This window comes from Felis catus, chromosome A1 (genome assembly GCF_018350175.1).
Source record: "Felis catus isolate Fca126 chromosome A1, F.catus_Fca126_mat1.0, whole genome shotgun sequence".
In the NCBI taxonomy this organism is placed as follows: Eukaryota; Metazoa; Chordata; class Mammalia; order Carnivora; family Felidae; genus Felis; species Felis catus.
The window spans coordinates 171950325-171969013 of record NC_058368.1 but is presented as its reverse complement, the minus strand read 5'-3'; the positions used below and the strand labels follow the sequence as shown (position 1 = coordinate 171969013).

The window sequence follows — 18689 nt, the reverse complement described above, 5'->3', positions numbered from 1 at the left end:
TTCTGCTACCACAATTTTAATTCCTAAGAACTCTTTCCTGAATTCTTTGAATATTCTTTTTGTGTACCATGGTTTCTTTGCACTATGGATGCATTATCATTTATCTGAGAATATTAATGTTCGTTTTATGTTTTAAAGTGTTCTTTCTGCATAGTCCATCCCTACTTCGGAATGGGCTACCTATGAAAAGGTTAAGTGAAGCTCTATACATGAGGGATAAAGACTGGCAACTACAGCTATTTTTTTGGGTGGTCCAACTGTGTCGTTTTATTGGGGAATCCTCCAATGTCAGTACATTTAGGTCTGTTTTCTTGGGTTAATCACATTTCTTAAAGAAGTTGCTTCTAGCACCTTGTCTGTATTATAAGCCTGGATTCAGTGAGGGTTTCAGCACTCAGTAGGTAAATTTTCACTCAATTCAGTTTTTAGCATGTAATTTCAGTTACACTGGGCTTACCCCTATCTGAAGATCTTTTCTTCTTTCTAGAATAAGTCCTTCATCTTTTGCTGGGATTAGAAAGAACTCACCCAGCTACTGAGAGTTGAAGACAGGCTCTGGAGGTGCCACCTGCTTCTTAACCATTTTCAATCATCCTCTCACTAAAATTTTAGTCACTTTTTTTAATCTTCACATCCATAGGTAACTGTTTTGGAACTCCACAGTATAAAATGAGTTGCTTCATGACTTTCTATTGCTGACTTAGGGGTTAATTCACTGCCATATGCTAAAACAGTGCATTTATTTACCTGCTTTTCAGTTCCCCAAATTTTATGATGTTACTCCCTTGTCTCTGCCTTTTTAATTTCATCCTTTTAGTGTCATTTTAATGAGGATTGTGGAGCAAGCATAAATAACTTTGTATGATGAATTTTAATCATGAATTACATACAAGTTATAGCTTATTTACTAGTTGATAATAGCCAAATTAAGTCAGTTATCTGTTTATATGTAATTTGATAACTGAAGTAAGGTATCTGTATTTATGGCTCGATAAATTTTAATTGCATAGGAGTTATTAAAAGATCAACATAGTCAAGGTTTTTGATAATTCATTTAATTTCATGAAAAAAACTTATGAAGTGTCTCCATTCTCTAGAAGAACATCTATATTTCAATGTCACATTAATTATACATATTTTCTTTTCTTAGAATAATTACCTATTTTTATATCTGTAAATGAAAAAGAAACAATTTACCAACCTCTGCTTCTGTGGCTTGGGACTGTAAAAGCTGTCGTATACGAAGTATGTCCTTCTCTATTTGTTGAATTCTGGTTACTCTTCGCTAAAATAAAAAAGTGACCAAATTAGATCTAATTTTATTAAAAACATAAGTGTAAATAGTCATACTATGGCTATCATTTAGTAGCTCAGGGATATGCTACATCATTCTTCCATAAGAAGTTAGATAATGTGTACATAGTCACACACTGATGACATATGGGGCAGTTCAATTTTTTAATACATCTAACTTTACATGATAGATTTATTTAGGAAAATTGTACACATAAAGTCATGTATCAAATTACATGGCACATGTGGTATAAAAATTCATATTTAAGTTATTCTCAAAAAATAGTCCAAAGACAAAATTACACCTGAGTTTTATCTTTATATTTATCCAGATGCTAGTATAATGTAACAGATTTAAAGAAAGCATGGTATATGTGTTAAGGGAAAGAACATCTGATTTGTTTTTATAAACATTAGGGTTTAAACAGTAGGACTAACCTTTCCCAGAGTTATTCCTATTATAAGTCAGATGTACCTTTCAGATATAGTTTTCCCAAATACCTTCCGCAGCTAAACATTATTTTTATTCCCAACACTAGGATCACAATGTTAGAAGCTTTGTGCTTTCCCACTATCCTAAGACCAGTAAATGAACACAAAGAATTTACTATAGATCAAACGACATGGAATTGAAACAATGTGGGAAAAGTGCTTTTTACAAAAAGCTAAATTTTGCTTTAATTTTTATGAACACAAGTGGAAGCGAGAAAAACCAAATCACTTGTATATGAAAACCTTGCAAAGTGAAATGATTTTTAATTACCTTCATGACAACAAACACATAGGTTTTAGAAAAAAGTACTGCCCAGCACCCGCTTGGCTGTGCTGAGCTGCAGCCTGACCCACTGAAGAAACTGCTGCCGTTGCCATCTCAAACCAGCCAGCCCCACCAAAGGCTGGCCAGCGAGCCCATCCCTTTTTTCCGACTTACAGCAAGTCTCCAGGATAGCTGCTTATGCCCACAGTGCACCTTCTCAGATCTGAGTGGACGCAAAAGAGTTGCCGATTGCACGGTCTGGGATCCCATGAAGAGAGGGATCCTTGGACAGCTCTTCGTCTCCTCTCTTCACCTGTCTCCACTCTGCCTCTCCTGGACCCCAGCCTCACTGTGGCTCACACAGTATCCTAACCTGCTACTAATCACAGGGAAGAGTGTGGAGAAGAGTGAGGGTGGAAGTGAGGCTGGAGCAAGGGAGGGTAGAATCATTTGGGATTGGCATTCGAAACCCTGGCCAGGGCTGGGGTGAGGGTCAAAAGATTAGGGCCTAGTATGTCTTCACTGTCACTGGGAAGGTGGAGGTACCACTGTGACGGTGATCCCTAGGGGCCTATGGGAGACCCCTTCCCACCCTTTCTCTTGGCATCACTCCTGTCCCCCTGTCCCTGATTTGGTGCTCACATGTACCTCACTAGGGATTGCGACCAGGGTCTGGATGAGCTTGAGTTTGAATGAACTGAGTTTGTATTTCCAGCACCCTGGGTTTTTACATGTTCAGGCTTTTGTTTTGGTTTGTCACCCTTGATAAGGAAAGTGTATTAAAAAAAAAAAAAAGAAAGAAACAAGTACTATCAATGTTGTATCATCTTCTGAAATAATTCTATAGTGACATCCTAATATTGAGGCATGAAAATTATGGATAATTATTTTAATGGGCGAAAAACGTGTTAGAAGCTAGATGGAGTCATTTCTAAACTTTTTGTGTGTGTGTGTGTGCCCTATCAATAAACGATTCCTGAGCATGCATATCCCAACAGATAAATAATAAAAGTACTAAAACAGCTTTAGCTATCTATACTATAAAACTTACACTGATATATTTAGTTTTATTTAAATACAGTATCCTTATGATTTTACTACACAGTAAAAACATTTATTGCCGCTATTATTTAATATTATGATAAATAACCACAGAAAAACTCAAAATTGTGCTCACCAAACAAAAAAAACCCTCCCAAAACCAAATCCTTCCTTCCCTCCCTCTCCTCCTTTCCCTCATAACACTATAAGTATGCTGATACTCTATTGTAATTGTGAAAACAGTGAACTTAAGGTAAATAAATTTCTCTAACAAACCCTTCCTTATCTAATTTATATCATGAAAACATGGTGAAGGAAGGAAAAATGCCTATATTTTCAGTAGCTCTCTAAAGATACCGCAGATATCAGTGGTTACCTCTACAACCATATGATAAACAATTTCTGGCTTTACATGAAACAACGAAACTATACACAATCAGCTTCAGAATACTGGTTTTCCTCTTTGTGTAACAAGCTCCCTGCCACCAATAAAATATTTTTTTAAATTTTTCATTAAGTTTTTAATTTTAGTCCCAGTAAACATACAGTGCTACATTAATTTCAGGTATAAAGTGATTCAACAATTCTACATACTGTTCAGTGCTCATCATGATAAGTACAGTCCTTAATCCCAGTCATCTATTTCACCTGTCTCCCTGCCCACCTCCCCTCTGGTAACCATCAGTTTGTTCTCTATAGTTAAGAAGCTATTTCTTGGTTTACTTCTCTATTTCTGCCCCCCACTTCATTAATTTGTTTTTCAAATTCCACATATGAGTGAAATTATATGGTATTTGTCTTTCCCTGACTTAGCATTATATTCTAGCTCCATCCATGTCATTACAAATGGCAAGATTTCATTCTTTTTTATGGCTAAATAATATTCCACTGCATATATACACCACTCTTCCTTATCCATTCATCAGTCAATGGACACTTGATCTGTCTCCATAATTTGACTATTATAAATAATGCTGCAACAAACACAGGGGTGCAGAGATCCTTTTGAATTAATGGTTTTGTATTCTTTGGGTAAATACTCAGTAGTGCAATTATTGGATTATATGGTAGTTCTATTTTTAACTTTTTGAGGAACCTTCATACTGTCTTTTGACAGTGGCCGCACCAGTTTTCATTCCCAACAGCAGGGCATGAGTACTCCTTTTTCTCCACATCCTCACCAACAGTCCAGAGTCAGATGCTTAACTGATGGAGCCACTCAGGTGCCCCTTCTGCTCATTTTTTCATTGGATTTATTGTTTGGTTTTGGGTGTTGAGTTGTATAAGTTCTTTATATATTTGGATACTAACCCTTTATCATATGTCATTTGCAAATAATATTTTCCCATTTAGTCAGTTGTCTTCATTTGTTGATTGTTTCCTTCACTATGAAGAAGCTTTTTATTTTGATGTGGTCCTAAGTTTACTTTTGCTTTTGGTTTCCTTGCCTCAGGGGACCTACCTAGAAAAAGTTGCTACGGTTGATGGCAGAGAAATTACTGCCTGCATTCCTTTCTAGGATTTTTATAGTTTCAGGTCTCACGTTTAGGTCTTTCATCCATTTTGATTTTATTTTTGTGGATGGTGTAAGAAAGTGGTCCGTTTCATTCTTTTGTATGTTGTTGTCCAGTTTTCCCAACACTATTTGTTGAACAGACTGTCTTTTGTCTGTTGCATATTCTTTCCTGCTTTGTTGAAGATTAATTCACCATGTAACTGTGGATTCATTTCGGGATTTTCTATTCTGTTTCACTGATCTATGTAGTTATTTTTGTGCCAGCACCATACTATTTTGATTACTATATTACTTTATTACTTTGTAATATAACTTGGAAGTCCAAATTGTGATGCCTCCAGCTTTGCTCTTTTTCAAGACTGTTTTGGCTATTTGTGTTCTTCTGTGGTTCCATACAAATTTTAGGATTATGTGTTCTAGTTCTGTAAACAATGCTATTGATATTTGGACAGGAATTGCGTCAAATCTGTAGATTGCTCTGGTATGGATATTTTAACAACATTTGTTCTTCCAACCCATGAGCATGGAATGTCTTTCTATTTTTGTGACATCTTTCATTTCTTTCATCAGTGTTTTATAGTTTTCAGAGTACAGGTCTTTCACCTCCATGGTTAAGTTTATTCCTAGATATTTTATTATTTTTGGTGCAGTTATAAATGGGATTGTTTTCTTAATTTCTCTTTCTGTGGTTTATTATTAGTGTATAAAAATGCTATGGATTTCTATACAGTGATTTTGTATCCTGGGACATTACTGCATTCCTTTATCAATTCTAGTAAGTTTTTTTGGTGGAGCCTTTAGGGTTTTCAATATAGTATCACGTCATATGCAAATAGTGAAAGTTTTACTTCTTTCTTACCAATACAGATGCCTTTTATTCCTTTTTCTTGTCTGAATGCTGTCGCTAGGACTTCCAGTATTATGTTGAATACAACTGAGAGTGGACATCCATGTCTTGTTCTTGACTTTAAGGGAAAATCTCTCAGTTTTTCTCCAATGAGGATGATGTTAGCTCTGGGTTTTTCATATACGGTCTTTGTTATGTTGAAGTATGTTCCCTCTAAATCTACTTTGTGGAGGGTTTTTATCATGAATGGATGTTTTATTATGTCAAATGCTTTTTCTGTGTCTACTGAAATGATCACATGTCTTTAATCCTTTCTCTTATTGATACAATGTATTGTGTTGATTGACTTGTGAATATTGAGGAATCCTTGCATCCTGGAAATAAATCCCATTTGGTGGTGAATTTTTTTTTTTAAATGTATTGTTGGATCTGGTTTGCTAATATTATGTGAGGAATTCTGCATCTATGTTCATCAGAGATATTGGCCTGTAGTTTTTTTTCTAGTGTCTTTGTTTTTTTGGAGCAAGGTAATGCATGTCTTGTAGAATGAATTTAGAAGTTTTCCTTCCTTTTCTATTTTTTGGAGTATTTTGAGAAGAACAGGTATTAACTCTTCTTTAAATGCTTGGTAGAATTCTGCAGTGAAGCCACCTGGTCTGGGCTTTTGTTTGCTGGCAATCTTTTTGATTTTATTTCTGGTAATTGGTCTTTTCCAATTTTCCATTTTTTCCTATTCAATTTTGGAAAGTTACAGGTTTCTAGGAATTTATCCATTTCTTCTAAGTTGCCCAATTTGTTGGCATATGATTTTTCAAAATATTCCCATATAATCCTTTGTATTTTTGGTCAGTTATTTCTCCTCTTTCATTTCTGATTTTGAGACCTCTCTCTCTCTCTTTTTGATGAGTCTGGCTAACGGCTTATCAATTTTGTTGATCTTTTCAAAGAACCAGCTTCTGCTTTCGTTGACCTATTCTACTATTTTTTTTAAGCTTCTACTTCATTTATTTCTGCTCTAATCTTTATTATTTCTTTCTTTGGATTTTTTTTTTTTTTGTTGTTGTTGTTCTTCTTTTTAGCTCCTTTAGGTGTAATGTTAGGTTGTTTACTTGAGATCTGTTGTCCTTCCTGAGGTAGGCCTGTATTGCTATAAAGTTTCCTTTTAGAATAGAATTCAAAAATTTTGGGGACCACCGTGTTTTCATTTTCATTTGTCTCCATGTATTTTCTGATTTCCTCTTTGACTTCTTGGTTGACTTCATTCATTACTTAGTAGCATGTTATTTAGCTTCTGGGTATTTGTTGTGTTTCCAGATTTTTTTCTTGTGGTTCATTTCTAATTTCACAGTGTTGTGGTCACAAAAGATGCATGGATTGCCTTTGATCTTTCTGAATTTGTTGAGACTTTTTTTTTGGCCTAATATGTGATCTATTCTGGAAAATGTTCCATGTGCCCTTGAAAAGAATGTATATTTTGCTGTTTTTAAAAAAAATTTTTTTCAACGTTTATTTATTTTTTTGGGGACAGAGAGAGACAGAGCATGAACGGGGGAGGGGCAGAGAGAGAGGGAGACACAGAATCGGAAACAGGCTCCAGGCTCTGAGCCATCAGCCCAGAACCTGACGCGGGGCTCGAACTCACGGACCGCGAGATCGTGACCTGGCTGAAGTCGGACGCTTAACTGACTGCGCCACCCAGGCGCCCCTATTTTGCTGTTTTAAGATGCAATATTTTGCATGTATCTGTTAAATCCACCTGGTCCAGCGTGTCATTCAAAGCCACTGTTTCATTTTGATTTTGTTTGGATGATCTGTGCATTGATGTTAAGTGGGGTGTTAAAGTCCTCTACCATTATTGTATTACTCTCTATTATTTCCTTATGTTACTAACTGCTTTAAATATTTGGGTGCTCCCATGTTGGATGCATAAATATTTACAACTGTTAGATCTCCTTGCATTGTCCCCTTAATGATCATATAGTATCCTTCTTTGGCTCTTGTTATAGTCTTTGTTTAAAAGTCTATTTTGTCAGATATAAATATTGCTACCTTGGCTTTCTTTTCACACCCATATGCATGATAAATGCTTTTCCATCCCTTCACTTTCAATCTGCATGTGCCTTTAGGTCTGAAATGAGTCTCTTGTAGGCAGCATATAGAGTCTTGTTTTATTTATTCATTCCATCACCTTATGTCTTTTGATTAGAGTGGTTAGTTCATTTACATTCAAAGTAATTATTGATAGCATATGTTTATTGCCATTTTGTTACTTCTTTTATGGCTGTTTTTGTAGTTTTTCCCCATTTGTTTCTTCTCTTGCTTTTTTTTCTCAAGATTAGTTGGCTTTCTTTAGTGATATAGTTGGATTCCTCTATTTCTTGCATATTTATTGTTTTTGATTTGTAGTTACCATTCAGCTTGTATGTAACATCTTCTGTATACAGCAGTCTATATTAGGATGATGGTCACTTAAGTTTGAACCCACTCCTTTCCTTTCTTCATTTTAGGTAGGTGGTATCATACTTTACATGCTTTCATTTAGTGAGTCCCTTGACTGACTTTTATAGATATACTTATTTCTTTACTATTTCTGTGCTTCCTACTGTATTCCTTACTCTTGCTTATGGTCTTTCCTTTCCACTTGAAGAGTCTCCTTTAACTTTTCTTGTAGGGCTGGTTTAGTGGTCATGATTTCCTTTTTGTTTGGGAAACTCTTTACTTCTATTCTGAATGATAGCCTTGCTGGATAGAGTATTCTTGGCTGCAGTTTGAATATATCATGCTTCTCCCTTCTGGCCAGCAAAGTTTGTGCTGAAAAATCAGCTAACAGCCTATAGAGTTTCCCTTATATGTAACTGCTTTCTTTTCTCTTGCTGCTTTAAAAATGTTCTCTTTATCACTTTTTAAAACCATTTATATATTTGAGGTGGGGGGCAGAGAGAGGGAGAGAGAGAGAATCCCAAACAGGCTCCACACTCAGTGCAAAGCCCAGTGTGGGGCTTGCTCTCAATACCGTGAGATCATGACCTGAGCTGAAATCCAGAGTTGGATGCTTAACCATGGAGCCACCCAGGCACCCCTCTTTATCACTACCTTTTGCCATCTTAATTACTATGTGTCTTGGTGTAGACCTTCTTGGACTGATTTTGTTGGGGGATCTCTATGCCTCCTGGATTTGGATTTCTGTTTCCTTCCCCAGATTCAGTAAGTTTTCAGTTATTATTTCTTCAAATAAATTTTTTTGCCTCCTTTTCTCCTTATGGGATCCCTATAACGAGAATATTATTATTCTTGATGATGTTGCTGAGTTCCCTAAGCTTGTTCTCATTTTGCATAATATTTTTTTTCTTTCATGTGCTCAGCTTGGTCACTTCCCATTACTCTGTCCTCCAAGTTGCTTATTTGTTCTTGTGCTTCTACTACTTATTCCCTCTAGTGTATTTTTAATTTCATTTATTGTGTTCATCTCTGATTGGGTCTTTCATATCTCATTAAGGGTCTCACTGATGTCCCCCACTCTTTTCTCAAGTCTAGTGAGTGTATTAATGATTGGTTCTTTGAATTCTCAGGCATATTGCATATCTCCGTTTTACTTAGGTCTCTTGTTGTGATTTTGTCCTTTTGTTTCATTTTGGACATAGTCCTCGGTCTCATTTTGTCTTACTCTCTATGTCTGCTTCTGTATGTTAGGAAAGACAGCTACATCTTCTGCATTTGAAAGTAATGGCCTTATGAAGAAGAGGTCCAGTAGTGCCCTGCTGTGCAGTGTCCCTAATTCACCAGAACCTGATGCTTCAGGGGTGTCTCCTATGTGTGATGCATGTGCTCTGCTGCTGCAGCTGAGATGCTTTTTTCGTCTAGTGCAGTCATCTGCAATGTCTGTCTTTGTCTTGTTGTGGGCAGAATCTGGTTCCTGTGGTATTAGTGGACTAGTCCTTGTATGCCTTGGGCTTGGGTTGAGTCAGACCAGATGTGTGCTAGAGATACAGTAGCACCAAACTGCTGGGTGTTTTCCCTGTGTTGTCCTGAGAAGGTTCTGTTGGTGGGCAGGACCTGTAGTCAGAGCACTTGTCTGCCTCCGGTCCACTTCTGGGGCCTCCTTTGACTGGTATGTGTGGTTATCTTCCCCTTTTTCCAGGGTAGGAGTCACTTTAGAGTGGTGCTTGCCACCATAGGATCTGCCTGCACACTGCCAAGTCCGTGGCACTGCCTTGCATGGGCTGTTGCCAAGACAGTATTGGAGAGGGCAGATCTCCTAAAGCACAGAGTTGGGGGGCAGTGCCCAGAGTGAAGCTGCCTGAGGAGCTCCATAGATGCAAAGCCCAGGGGTGGGGGATCCACCAGTAAAATCTTAAATTAAAAATTTTAATATTTAGAAGATGATAGTAGGAGACTGTAACTAATATCTCTCTTGATTTCTGTATTGTCAATATGTCAGTAAATCTTGAAGTCAGTCTATATCTTGATATCCACCGAGATAAAGGATTTCTTTCTTTCTCTTTCTTTCTTTCTTTCTTTCTTTCTTTCTTCCTTCCTTTCTTTCTTTCTTTCTTTTATTTATTTTGAGGGAGAAAGAGAGAGCAGGAACAGAGGACGGGCAGAATGAGAGAGGGAGAGCGAGATAATTCCAAGCAGGCTCTGTGTTATCAGCGCAGAGCCCAACAGGGGGTTCAAACTCACAAACTGTGAGGTCATGACCTGAGCTGAGATCAAGCGTCAGATGTTTAACTGAGCCACCCAGGTGCCCCATGAAGTAGAGGATTTCTAGTAATACAACCCCTGTGCTTCTGTTTCTGAAAATGAAAATAGAAGAAGCCAGTAGTAGTTCTTTCTTTTTTTGTATGATACCCTCGAATATTTATGAAATTATGCTTACTAACAAGTACTTAACAATTCAAGGGTAGGTAGTTAGTATGACTTTCGAAAAACTGATTTTAAAAAATTGTAACAGTAATAGAGTTCAAAACAGATTCAGGATAATTCTCAACAAATGAGTAATAGCAGGTAAATTCCTTAACTTGAGAAAAGGTAACTATCAAAAACTTTTGAGTACACAGTATCACTGCTTCTTATTCAAAGACGTACTAGAGTTTTTATGCAATATAAAGAGAAAAAAAACTGAAAAGGACACACAAAATTATCATTATTTTGCAAACAATGTGACAGTTCATATGGAAAATGCAAGAAAAATGTAAGAAAGTCTTAAACTACTGAGACAATTTAATGAAAGAGTTCAAGAAGGTTGCTGGATAATTAAATTCCATTCATAACAGTAACAAAAACTACATAGTATCTAGGAATAAATTTTAAAAATGTATAAAATTTTTATAGAGAACACTACAAAACTTTATAACAAAAATAACACCTAAATGAATGGAGATATAAAATAATAAGACCTAATACATACTGCTTGGTGTTTAGCATGTGCCAGACTTTAAGTGCTCTTACATGTATTAACTCATTTAATTCTCACATTTCAGTTTTGCATTATACTTTATCAATGAGAAAACCGAGGCAGAGAATGTACCCAAAATCAGTGCAGGTAGGTAGCAGGTCTGGGATTAGAACCCAGGAGGTCTGGCTCCAGAGTCCATCCTTTTAACCAAGAACCAATCTTTGTATTGTAAAGATATGAATTCTCCTCAAATTAATTCATAAATTCAATGTGACTATAACAAAAAATGCACTAGGCATTTTTTTCTTTGAATTAGACAACAAGCTGATATGAAATTTCAGATGGAAGAGTAGTAAGACAAAATATAACCACATTTTTACAAAAATAGGACAACTCACTCTACCAGGTACCAAGATTTATAAAACTACAGCAAATAAAACAAATGTGGTATGAGTGCAGGCACAGAGAAATTAAAATAGATCAGTGGAACAGAATGTAGAAATATCCAGCAAATACAAACTTACCACATGCCAGAGATGGAATTCATTAGCAATCAATGGGGAACAGTGGAATATCAAATAAATAGGTAATTTTGTTAAAAACATAAATATGCATGTATGTATATGTATCTGTATATATATTATATATAACTGACCATATAATATTAATAAAAACCAACATATTATTTAATATGTAAGTTATATATTGAATAATTACACACACATACATATAAAATCATATATACTTGTATTTATGTAAAATTAGATCCCTACCTCTAAAACATACATGATTATATTTTGGAGATGAATTAAAGACCTAATTGCAAAAATAAAACATTAGAACTATTAGAAATAATATGAAAGTAACTTTATGACTCCAGGATAGGAAAAGATATACAAATAATTCACAGAAAGCACAAATATGGCAATATATAATTAATTAGCTCTATAACAAAAATTAAGTTTTGTTATCACAAATCTAAAACAGGTAATGGATTTTGCAGGGAGGAGATGTGGTGTATATTATCTGCAATAGATTGGTATCAAGAGGATATTAATACATCTCTCAAATATTTAAGAGTACGACATTTAACATAATGGAAAATGGGAAAAAGATGAACAAGTAACAAAGAAAATCCACAGTCTAATAAATATATGAAAAGATATTCAACTTCAGTAGTATTCAAGAAAATATAAATTAAATAACAAGCTGATGTTTCATTGCCCACTGACTATTATAAAGCGTGACTCACAGAGACCTCTACTAGTAGAAATGTAAATCGATAAAATCATTTTGAGTGCAATTTGGCAAACACTAGTTCAAAACACTCACATGTTATGGCCGGCAATGCTGCTTTTAGGTATATATACTACAGAGCTGAAGTCAACAAATTAGGGCCTGTTAGCCATCTGTTTTTGTGAATTAAGTTTTACTGAAGCACAGTCATGCCTATTTGCTTACATACTAACATCTATGGTTGCTACAAAAGCAGAGTTGAGAAGCTGTGACAGAGATCATATGGCCCACAAAGAATGAGATATTTTTTTTATGACCCTTTAAGAAAAAGTTTGCTGACTGTTAACCAAGAGAAACTCTTGCACAACTCTTACAAGATATGAATAAGTATGTTTATCAGAGCTGTTTAAACAGTGAAAAATTACAACCTAAATGGCCATCAACCAGGAAACATACAAACTATATTATCCACACAATTACAAAAAATTATGGTAAAATGGAAGTGTGAGGAACTTTTAGCCTACCAATCCCCAGTCCCTAGAAGTTAGCTCCATTAACAACTTGATGTACATTTCCCCAGCCTTTGTGTACATGTGTATAGGAGACTAGGGACCACCACCAGTAGGTGGTAGGCACCATTAGCTGCCCAAATATGTAGTAAACAAATAAAAAGCAAAATAAATAACCAAACTGTTAACAGAGATAGTTGGAGACTGACAATCTCACAGTCATGAGCAAGAATGGATTTTATTTTGAATTTCCCTAAACTGCTTACCAGTCATTTGTATGTTTTTACTAATCACTTGCATTTTCTTTTCAATAAAATGATATCCTCTACCCATTAAAAAAAAAAAAAAAGATGTCTTTTTTTTTCTTAGTTTGTAGGAATTCTTGCATTATAGGGATAGTGACTTTTTTCCCCTTTATGTGTTAAAAATATTTTCCCTTAGTTTATCTTCTGCAGAATATTTTAAAATTTTATGAAAAATTACATTTGTTGTCCTGTATTTTCTTCCATTAGTTTTAGGTTTATTTTTCACACTAAGATATTCAATCCATTTGTAATTTTTCTTTTTCTTTTTTTTAAATTTTATTTATTTTTGAGAGAGAGAGACAGAGACAGAGAGAGGGAGACAGAAAGAGAGAGAGAGAGACAGAGCATAAGCAGGGAAGGGACAGAGAGAGAGGACAGAATCCAAAGCAGGCTCCAAACTCCCGAGCTGTCAGCACAGAGTCCGACAAGGGGCTTAAACCCACGAGCCGTGAGATCATGACCTCAGCCGAAGTCAGATGCTTAACCGAATGAGCCATCCAGGCACTCCCATTTGTAATTTTTCGTATACAAGGTTTGAATTAGGGATCTAATTTAATTTCTCTTCTCCCAAATAAGTTGCTAGCTGTACCTATATATTTACTGAGCTATTTACCATTTCCCCCCAAATTTATGTATTTTTATATCTTATTTATTTTTTAATTTACATCCAAGTTAGTCAGCATATTGTGCAATGATGATTTTAGGAGTAGATTCCAGTGATTCATCCCCTATGTAGAATACCCAGTGCTCATCCCAACAAGTGTCTTCCTTAATGCCCCTTAGCAATTTAGCCCATCCCCCACCCACAACCCTTCAAGCAACCCACAGCTGTTCTCTGTATTTAAGAGTCTCTTATGTTTTGTCCCCCTCCTTGTTTTGTATTATTTTTGTTTCCTTTCCCCTATGTTCATCTGTTTTGTATCTTAAATTCCACATGAGTTAAGTGATATGATATTTGTCTTTCTCTGACTAATTTCATTTAGCATAATACCCTCTAATTTCATCCATGTAACTGCAAACCCAAAATTTACGTATTTTTAAGGTACCCGATAAATTCTGAATTTTAATACAATGAAACTTATCAGTTTTTTCTTTTACAAATAGTATTCTATATCTTGCTTAAGAAATCCTTTTTTACCCCAATATTAGAAAGATATTCATATATATTTTCTACTGAAAGGCTTATTTTTAAAGTTTTACTTTAAAAAAAATTTTTTTTTAATGTTTATTTATTTTTGAGAGAGAGAGAGAGAGAGAGAGAGAGAGAGAGAGAGAGAGGGAGGGGCAGAGCATGAACAGGGGAGACACAGAATCAGAAGCAAGCTCCAGGCTCTGGGCTGTCAGCACTGAGCCTGATGGAGGGCTCGAACTCACAAACCGTGAGATCATGACCTGAGTCGAAGTCGGACACTTAACTGACAGAGCCACCCAGAAGCCCCTTAAAGTTTTACTTTTGGCATTTAAGATGTTAATTTGAACAGATGGGGGAGGTAGTGAGAGGAAATTAACAAAAGTTATTATATGCATGTATCATAACATAAGTAATATAGATATATTAGTTGAGCCTCTAGCCTCATTGTGAAAATAACAGGTATGGACTACAAAATATATCATGGTACTGGGGCTTAACTATCTTCTTAGTCTACCTCCATACTCTAGCATAAAGCAAATATACATTGTGTTTAGGAAACTACCATATAAAAGATAAAAACTACAGTTTGGGGATGTAAAATGCCTTGTATTAGTGATTTTAAAACCATAAACTTCTTGGAATAAAAAATGTATTTATACCATACATACAAATGTAGGCCCTCCCTTTTATTGACTATTCCCTTAAATAAAATCTTTAAAATAATGTTTTCCTCCCAGTTTGTTGTAAAAGTTTTCCTTTTTTTGTTTTTCTTTCTTAATGCCCATACTTGCTTTGAAACAGACAAGGCAAATGGTTAGGCCTTGTCAGGGCTTAAAACATTAGCGAGTAATACACTTGTGTAAATACAAAGTGCTAAGTTCAATAATGTATGAAAATGCTTGACAAATAGCAAAGCTATTTAATATTCTTTTCTTGACATCAACTGAGGTAGAAATATGGGAATGTTCTCCATCCAACTCATTTCACCTCTCCCTGTGTCCTCTTTCTATATTTCCTTCCTACTTTCTTTAAGTGAGGTCTTCCCTTTTTTTGTGTACAACTTAAAGAGCAGTGAAATATTCTGAATGTCATTACACATACTTAGATTACAAGAAGCAAAAATCTCAAAGGAGAAGTGAAGTTAACTATCAGCTACCAGATAACCAGCATCTAACACTTTTTCTCTCTTACTATTCCAAGGCACAGCAGAACAGAATCAGGGAAATGAAATACGGTAGAGGCAGAATCACGTGAACATTGGTTATGATGCGCAGCAGCCATAACAATTATTCTGAAACAGTGCCTAAGTGAAGGTAGACTTATAAATATCTTTAATAATAAAATTTAATCAATGTTAACAGAGCTATAATTCATCACATTCTTAATAGCTCTCCTCTAGCCTGTGCTGTTTTATAATTTAATAATAAGTTACCTGTGCTCTTTTCTCCATATCCTGGCAAGTACCTAGTTGTTCTTCCATTGCAACTCTGATTTGCCTTGCTTCATATTCCAATTGTCTTCTGGTCATATCTGTTTGTAAGGAAAACTAAAACCACAAATTAAATTGAAATGCTAATATCTCATAAGTTTATCAGTAAAAACAAAAAAGCATATTAATGCCTAAAAAGAAAATTAATATCAAATATGTAAGTTACTACATATAACAAGATTATTTTGTTCTTCCAGGAGTCCTAAAATTTGATTATAGGTGCTGGGCTCAGTCTGGGTCCCTGATGTGAAATACTGAGTTTAAAACTTTTACTGCCCTGTAGCCACAAATGGCTTTACCTAAATTGTACTGATTCATTTAAAATATATAACTGGTCCAGTTAGGGTAAGCCTATCTTCAGTTCCCATATTATCCTCTGCACTGAGGGGGTACTACTTTAATTACTAAAAACTAGCATACTAATGTGGACAACATAGAAAAATCAAGAAACCATCCATCATCCTTAAGTTTGTATCTCAATTTAAGGATTGTTATAAACATGCAGATTAAACAAAGAAACTCTCCCCATTTGCAAAATGAAGAAAATGGGACAAGGAAAAGCTTTTACATAATATAGATAATCACATAGTGCAAGACAACACAAACTTTTTGGTAATTCAAAAAAGCAAAGCTGAAATAAACAAAAAGAAGTTCTTCATACAGGAGGGTGTTAATGCATTAAAAAATCAATTAACCCTATAGTTAAAATCCCGGGCACTAAGATAACTGCTAGACATACAAAAGGATGAAAAGGACAAGGTAATGAAACTTATAAACACATGCCTGGGTGGCTCAGTCAGTTAAATGTCTGACTCCTGATTTCGGCTCATGTCTGATCTCATGGTTTGTGAGATCAAATGCCATGTCAGGCTATGCACTGACAGCTCAGAGCCTGCTTGGGATTCTCTCTCTGCCCCTCTCCTGCTCACGCTCTCTCTCTCTCTCTCAATCTCTAAGTAAATGAATGTAAAAAAAAACAAACACAACAAGTGGTAATGGCTAAAATATGATTAAATAAAATGATAATGGGCCATGAAGGAAATGAGGAAGAGCTATAGATTTTTTTATGCTCTATATGCCTAGCAAAGAGCTGTGTCAGACCTGTGTCTGACTCAGAACGACATTCTGTAGGTCCAAGGATTCCAAACTACTTTGTTAGTTAAGTTAGGGGAACTCTCACCCTTTTCCCTTTCAATAATGCAGATGACACTCTACGGAGAATGTATTTCTATAGGCATACCCAAGTTATGGGTTGCAACACAGATGAATTAGTCTGTATGTTATTTCTAATTCCCAATGAGCCAGTTCTAACTCCACTTACTTATCCTCCACTTCCCAAAGTGCCCTGCAAAAAATAAAAAGGTAAACATGACAAAGTATGTTGCAATAATGTGGTTTAGATCTGATGTTTTAAAAGCAATGTCTAATATCTTGGTATTTGCAAATGAATGTGTTCTTAACTTGCTTCCCAATATAAATGCAAAAACTGTGAAATTAAAAAAAATATTTATGATATACATGCAGTTTACATTTGCTAATGTTGCCAAATGGTCTATAGTGTCTTATATATGCCAATAAATAAATGGTTATTTAATAAATATGGGAATAACTTATTTGACAACTCATCTCTGTTTCAGATATTAACCAGTTATTCTCTCAAGTTGTCACATATATCTAAGCACTTTCTTAAACCTGATTACATGTAGACAACTGGACTCTAAATTTTTTTGTTCTAATTACCAAAGTGAACGGAGAGCAATATGCTTAGGGTATTTTTTATTTAAGAGTAAAAATGCCACCAAACCTTCCTGAGTTCCTAATCCCTGAATCCAAGAACTTTCCATTAACTGTTCTTTCACTATCTGAGTCTCCTTAACTCCCCAGAAGATGTCAAGAACACTATCAGGAAAAGAGATCCTTTCTCTTCCTCTCAAAATCTTGTATGATTGTTCTAGGAGACAGTGCATTTAAGCTTCTGGTTCCAGCTCCTGCCAGACAATGCCCATGAGGAAACCTGGCTAAGTACATGTTTTGAAAAAAGCATTCCTTCTTCCTTTTTTTAAAATGTTTATTTTTGACAAAGTGAGAGAGTGGGGGAGGGGCAAAAACAGAGCGGGACAGAGGATCCAAAGCAGGCTCTGTACTGACAGCAGAGAGCCTGATGCGGGCTCAAACTCATGAACCATGAAATCAGGACCTAAGCTGGAGTCAGAGGCTTAACTGACTGAGCCACCCAGGCACCCTGTGTCCCTTCTTTCTACTTTTGCTTTTTCATTTGTTATATTCTCTCAAAAATGTCATTAGAAAATGAAAAATCTAAGCTAAGAGAGAACAATATATTTTTATAAAATTTTTTTTCAACGTTTTTTTATTTATTTTTGGGACAGAGAGAGACAGAGCATGAACGGGGGAGGGGCAGAGAGAGAGGGAGACACAGAATCGGAAACAGGCTCCAGGCTCTGAGCCATCAGCCCAGAGCCCGATGCGGGGCTCGAACTCACGGACCGCGAGATCGTGACCTGGCTGAAGTCTGACGCTCAACCGACTGCGCCACCCAGGCGCCCCAAGAACAATATATTTTTTAAAAATATTTTCTAATGTTTATTTATTTTTGAGAGAGAGAGAGATAGACAGAATGAGTGGGGAAGGAGCAGAGAGAGAGGGAGACACAGAATCCAAAGCAGGCTCCAGTCTCTGAGCTGTCAGCACAGAGCCCAACACGGGGCTTGAACTCACGAACTGTGAGATCATGACCTGAGCTGAAGTCCAAGGCTTAACCCTCTGAGCCACCCAGGTGCCCCAAGGACAATATAATTTTAATTAACCTATTTTTTTTTAAAAAACTGTAAAAAGTATTTATGGATAACAGTAACATATAATTTTGTTTAAGATTATTAATGTATTCCAGAACATTCTGAAATACTCTTACATGTGTCATCCCATGAATAAATTAGTTGACATGGAGAGCTTGTGTGGGGAAAGAAAAGCTGACAAGATTAAATTCTTTTTCACATAGTTATATTTGCAAACCAAATTTTAGTACTTGTAAAAAGTTCTAAGATCCTTGCCAACAGCTTTTGTCATTTATAATAACTGGAATAGCAGTCAAATTCTTTTCAAAGACACTTTAATTGCAAAAACTATATGGCATGTACTATGGTTAAAAAAA

At 35.7% G+C, this 18689-nt stretch overlaps 1 protein-coding gene across 11 annotated transcripts in view; it reads right to left on the bottom strand.

The window, feature by feature from the left end:
• Positions 1-18689, bottom strand: part of APC (APC regulator of WNT signaling pathway) — a 151419-nt gene that overhangs the window by 42354 nt on the left and 90376 nt on the right. For all 11 annotated transcript variants that reach the window (XM_019838005.3, XM_011285189.4, XM_019838035.3 and 8 more), the window contains 2 exons: positions 15464-15577; positions 1202-1285 (listed from right to left, as the gene is read on the bottom strand). In XM_019838005.3, the coding sequence (XP_019693564.3) occupies positions 1202-1285; positions 15464-15577 (198 nt within the window). The remainder of the gene's footprint in view (positions 1-1201; positions 1286-15463; positions 15578-18689) is intronic.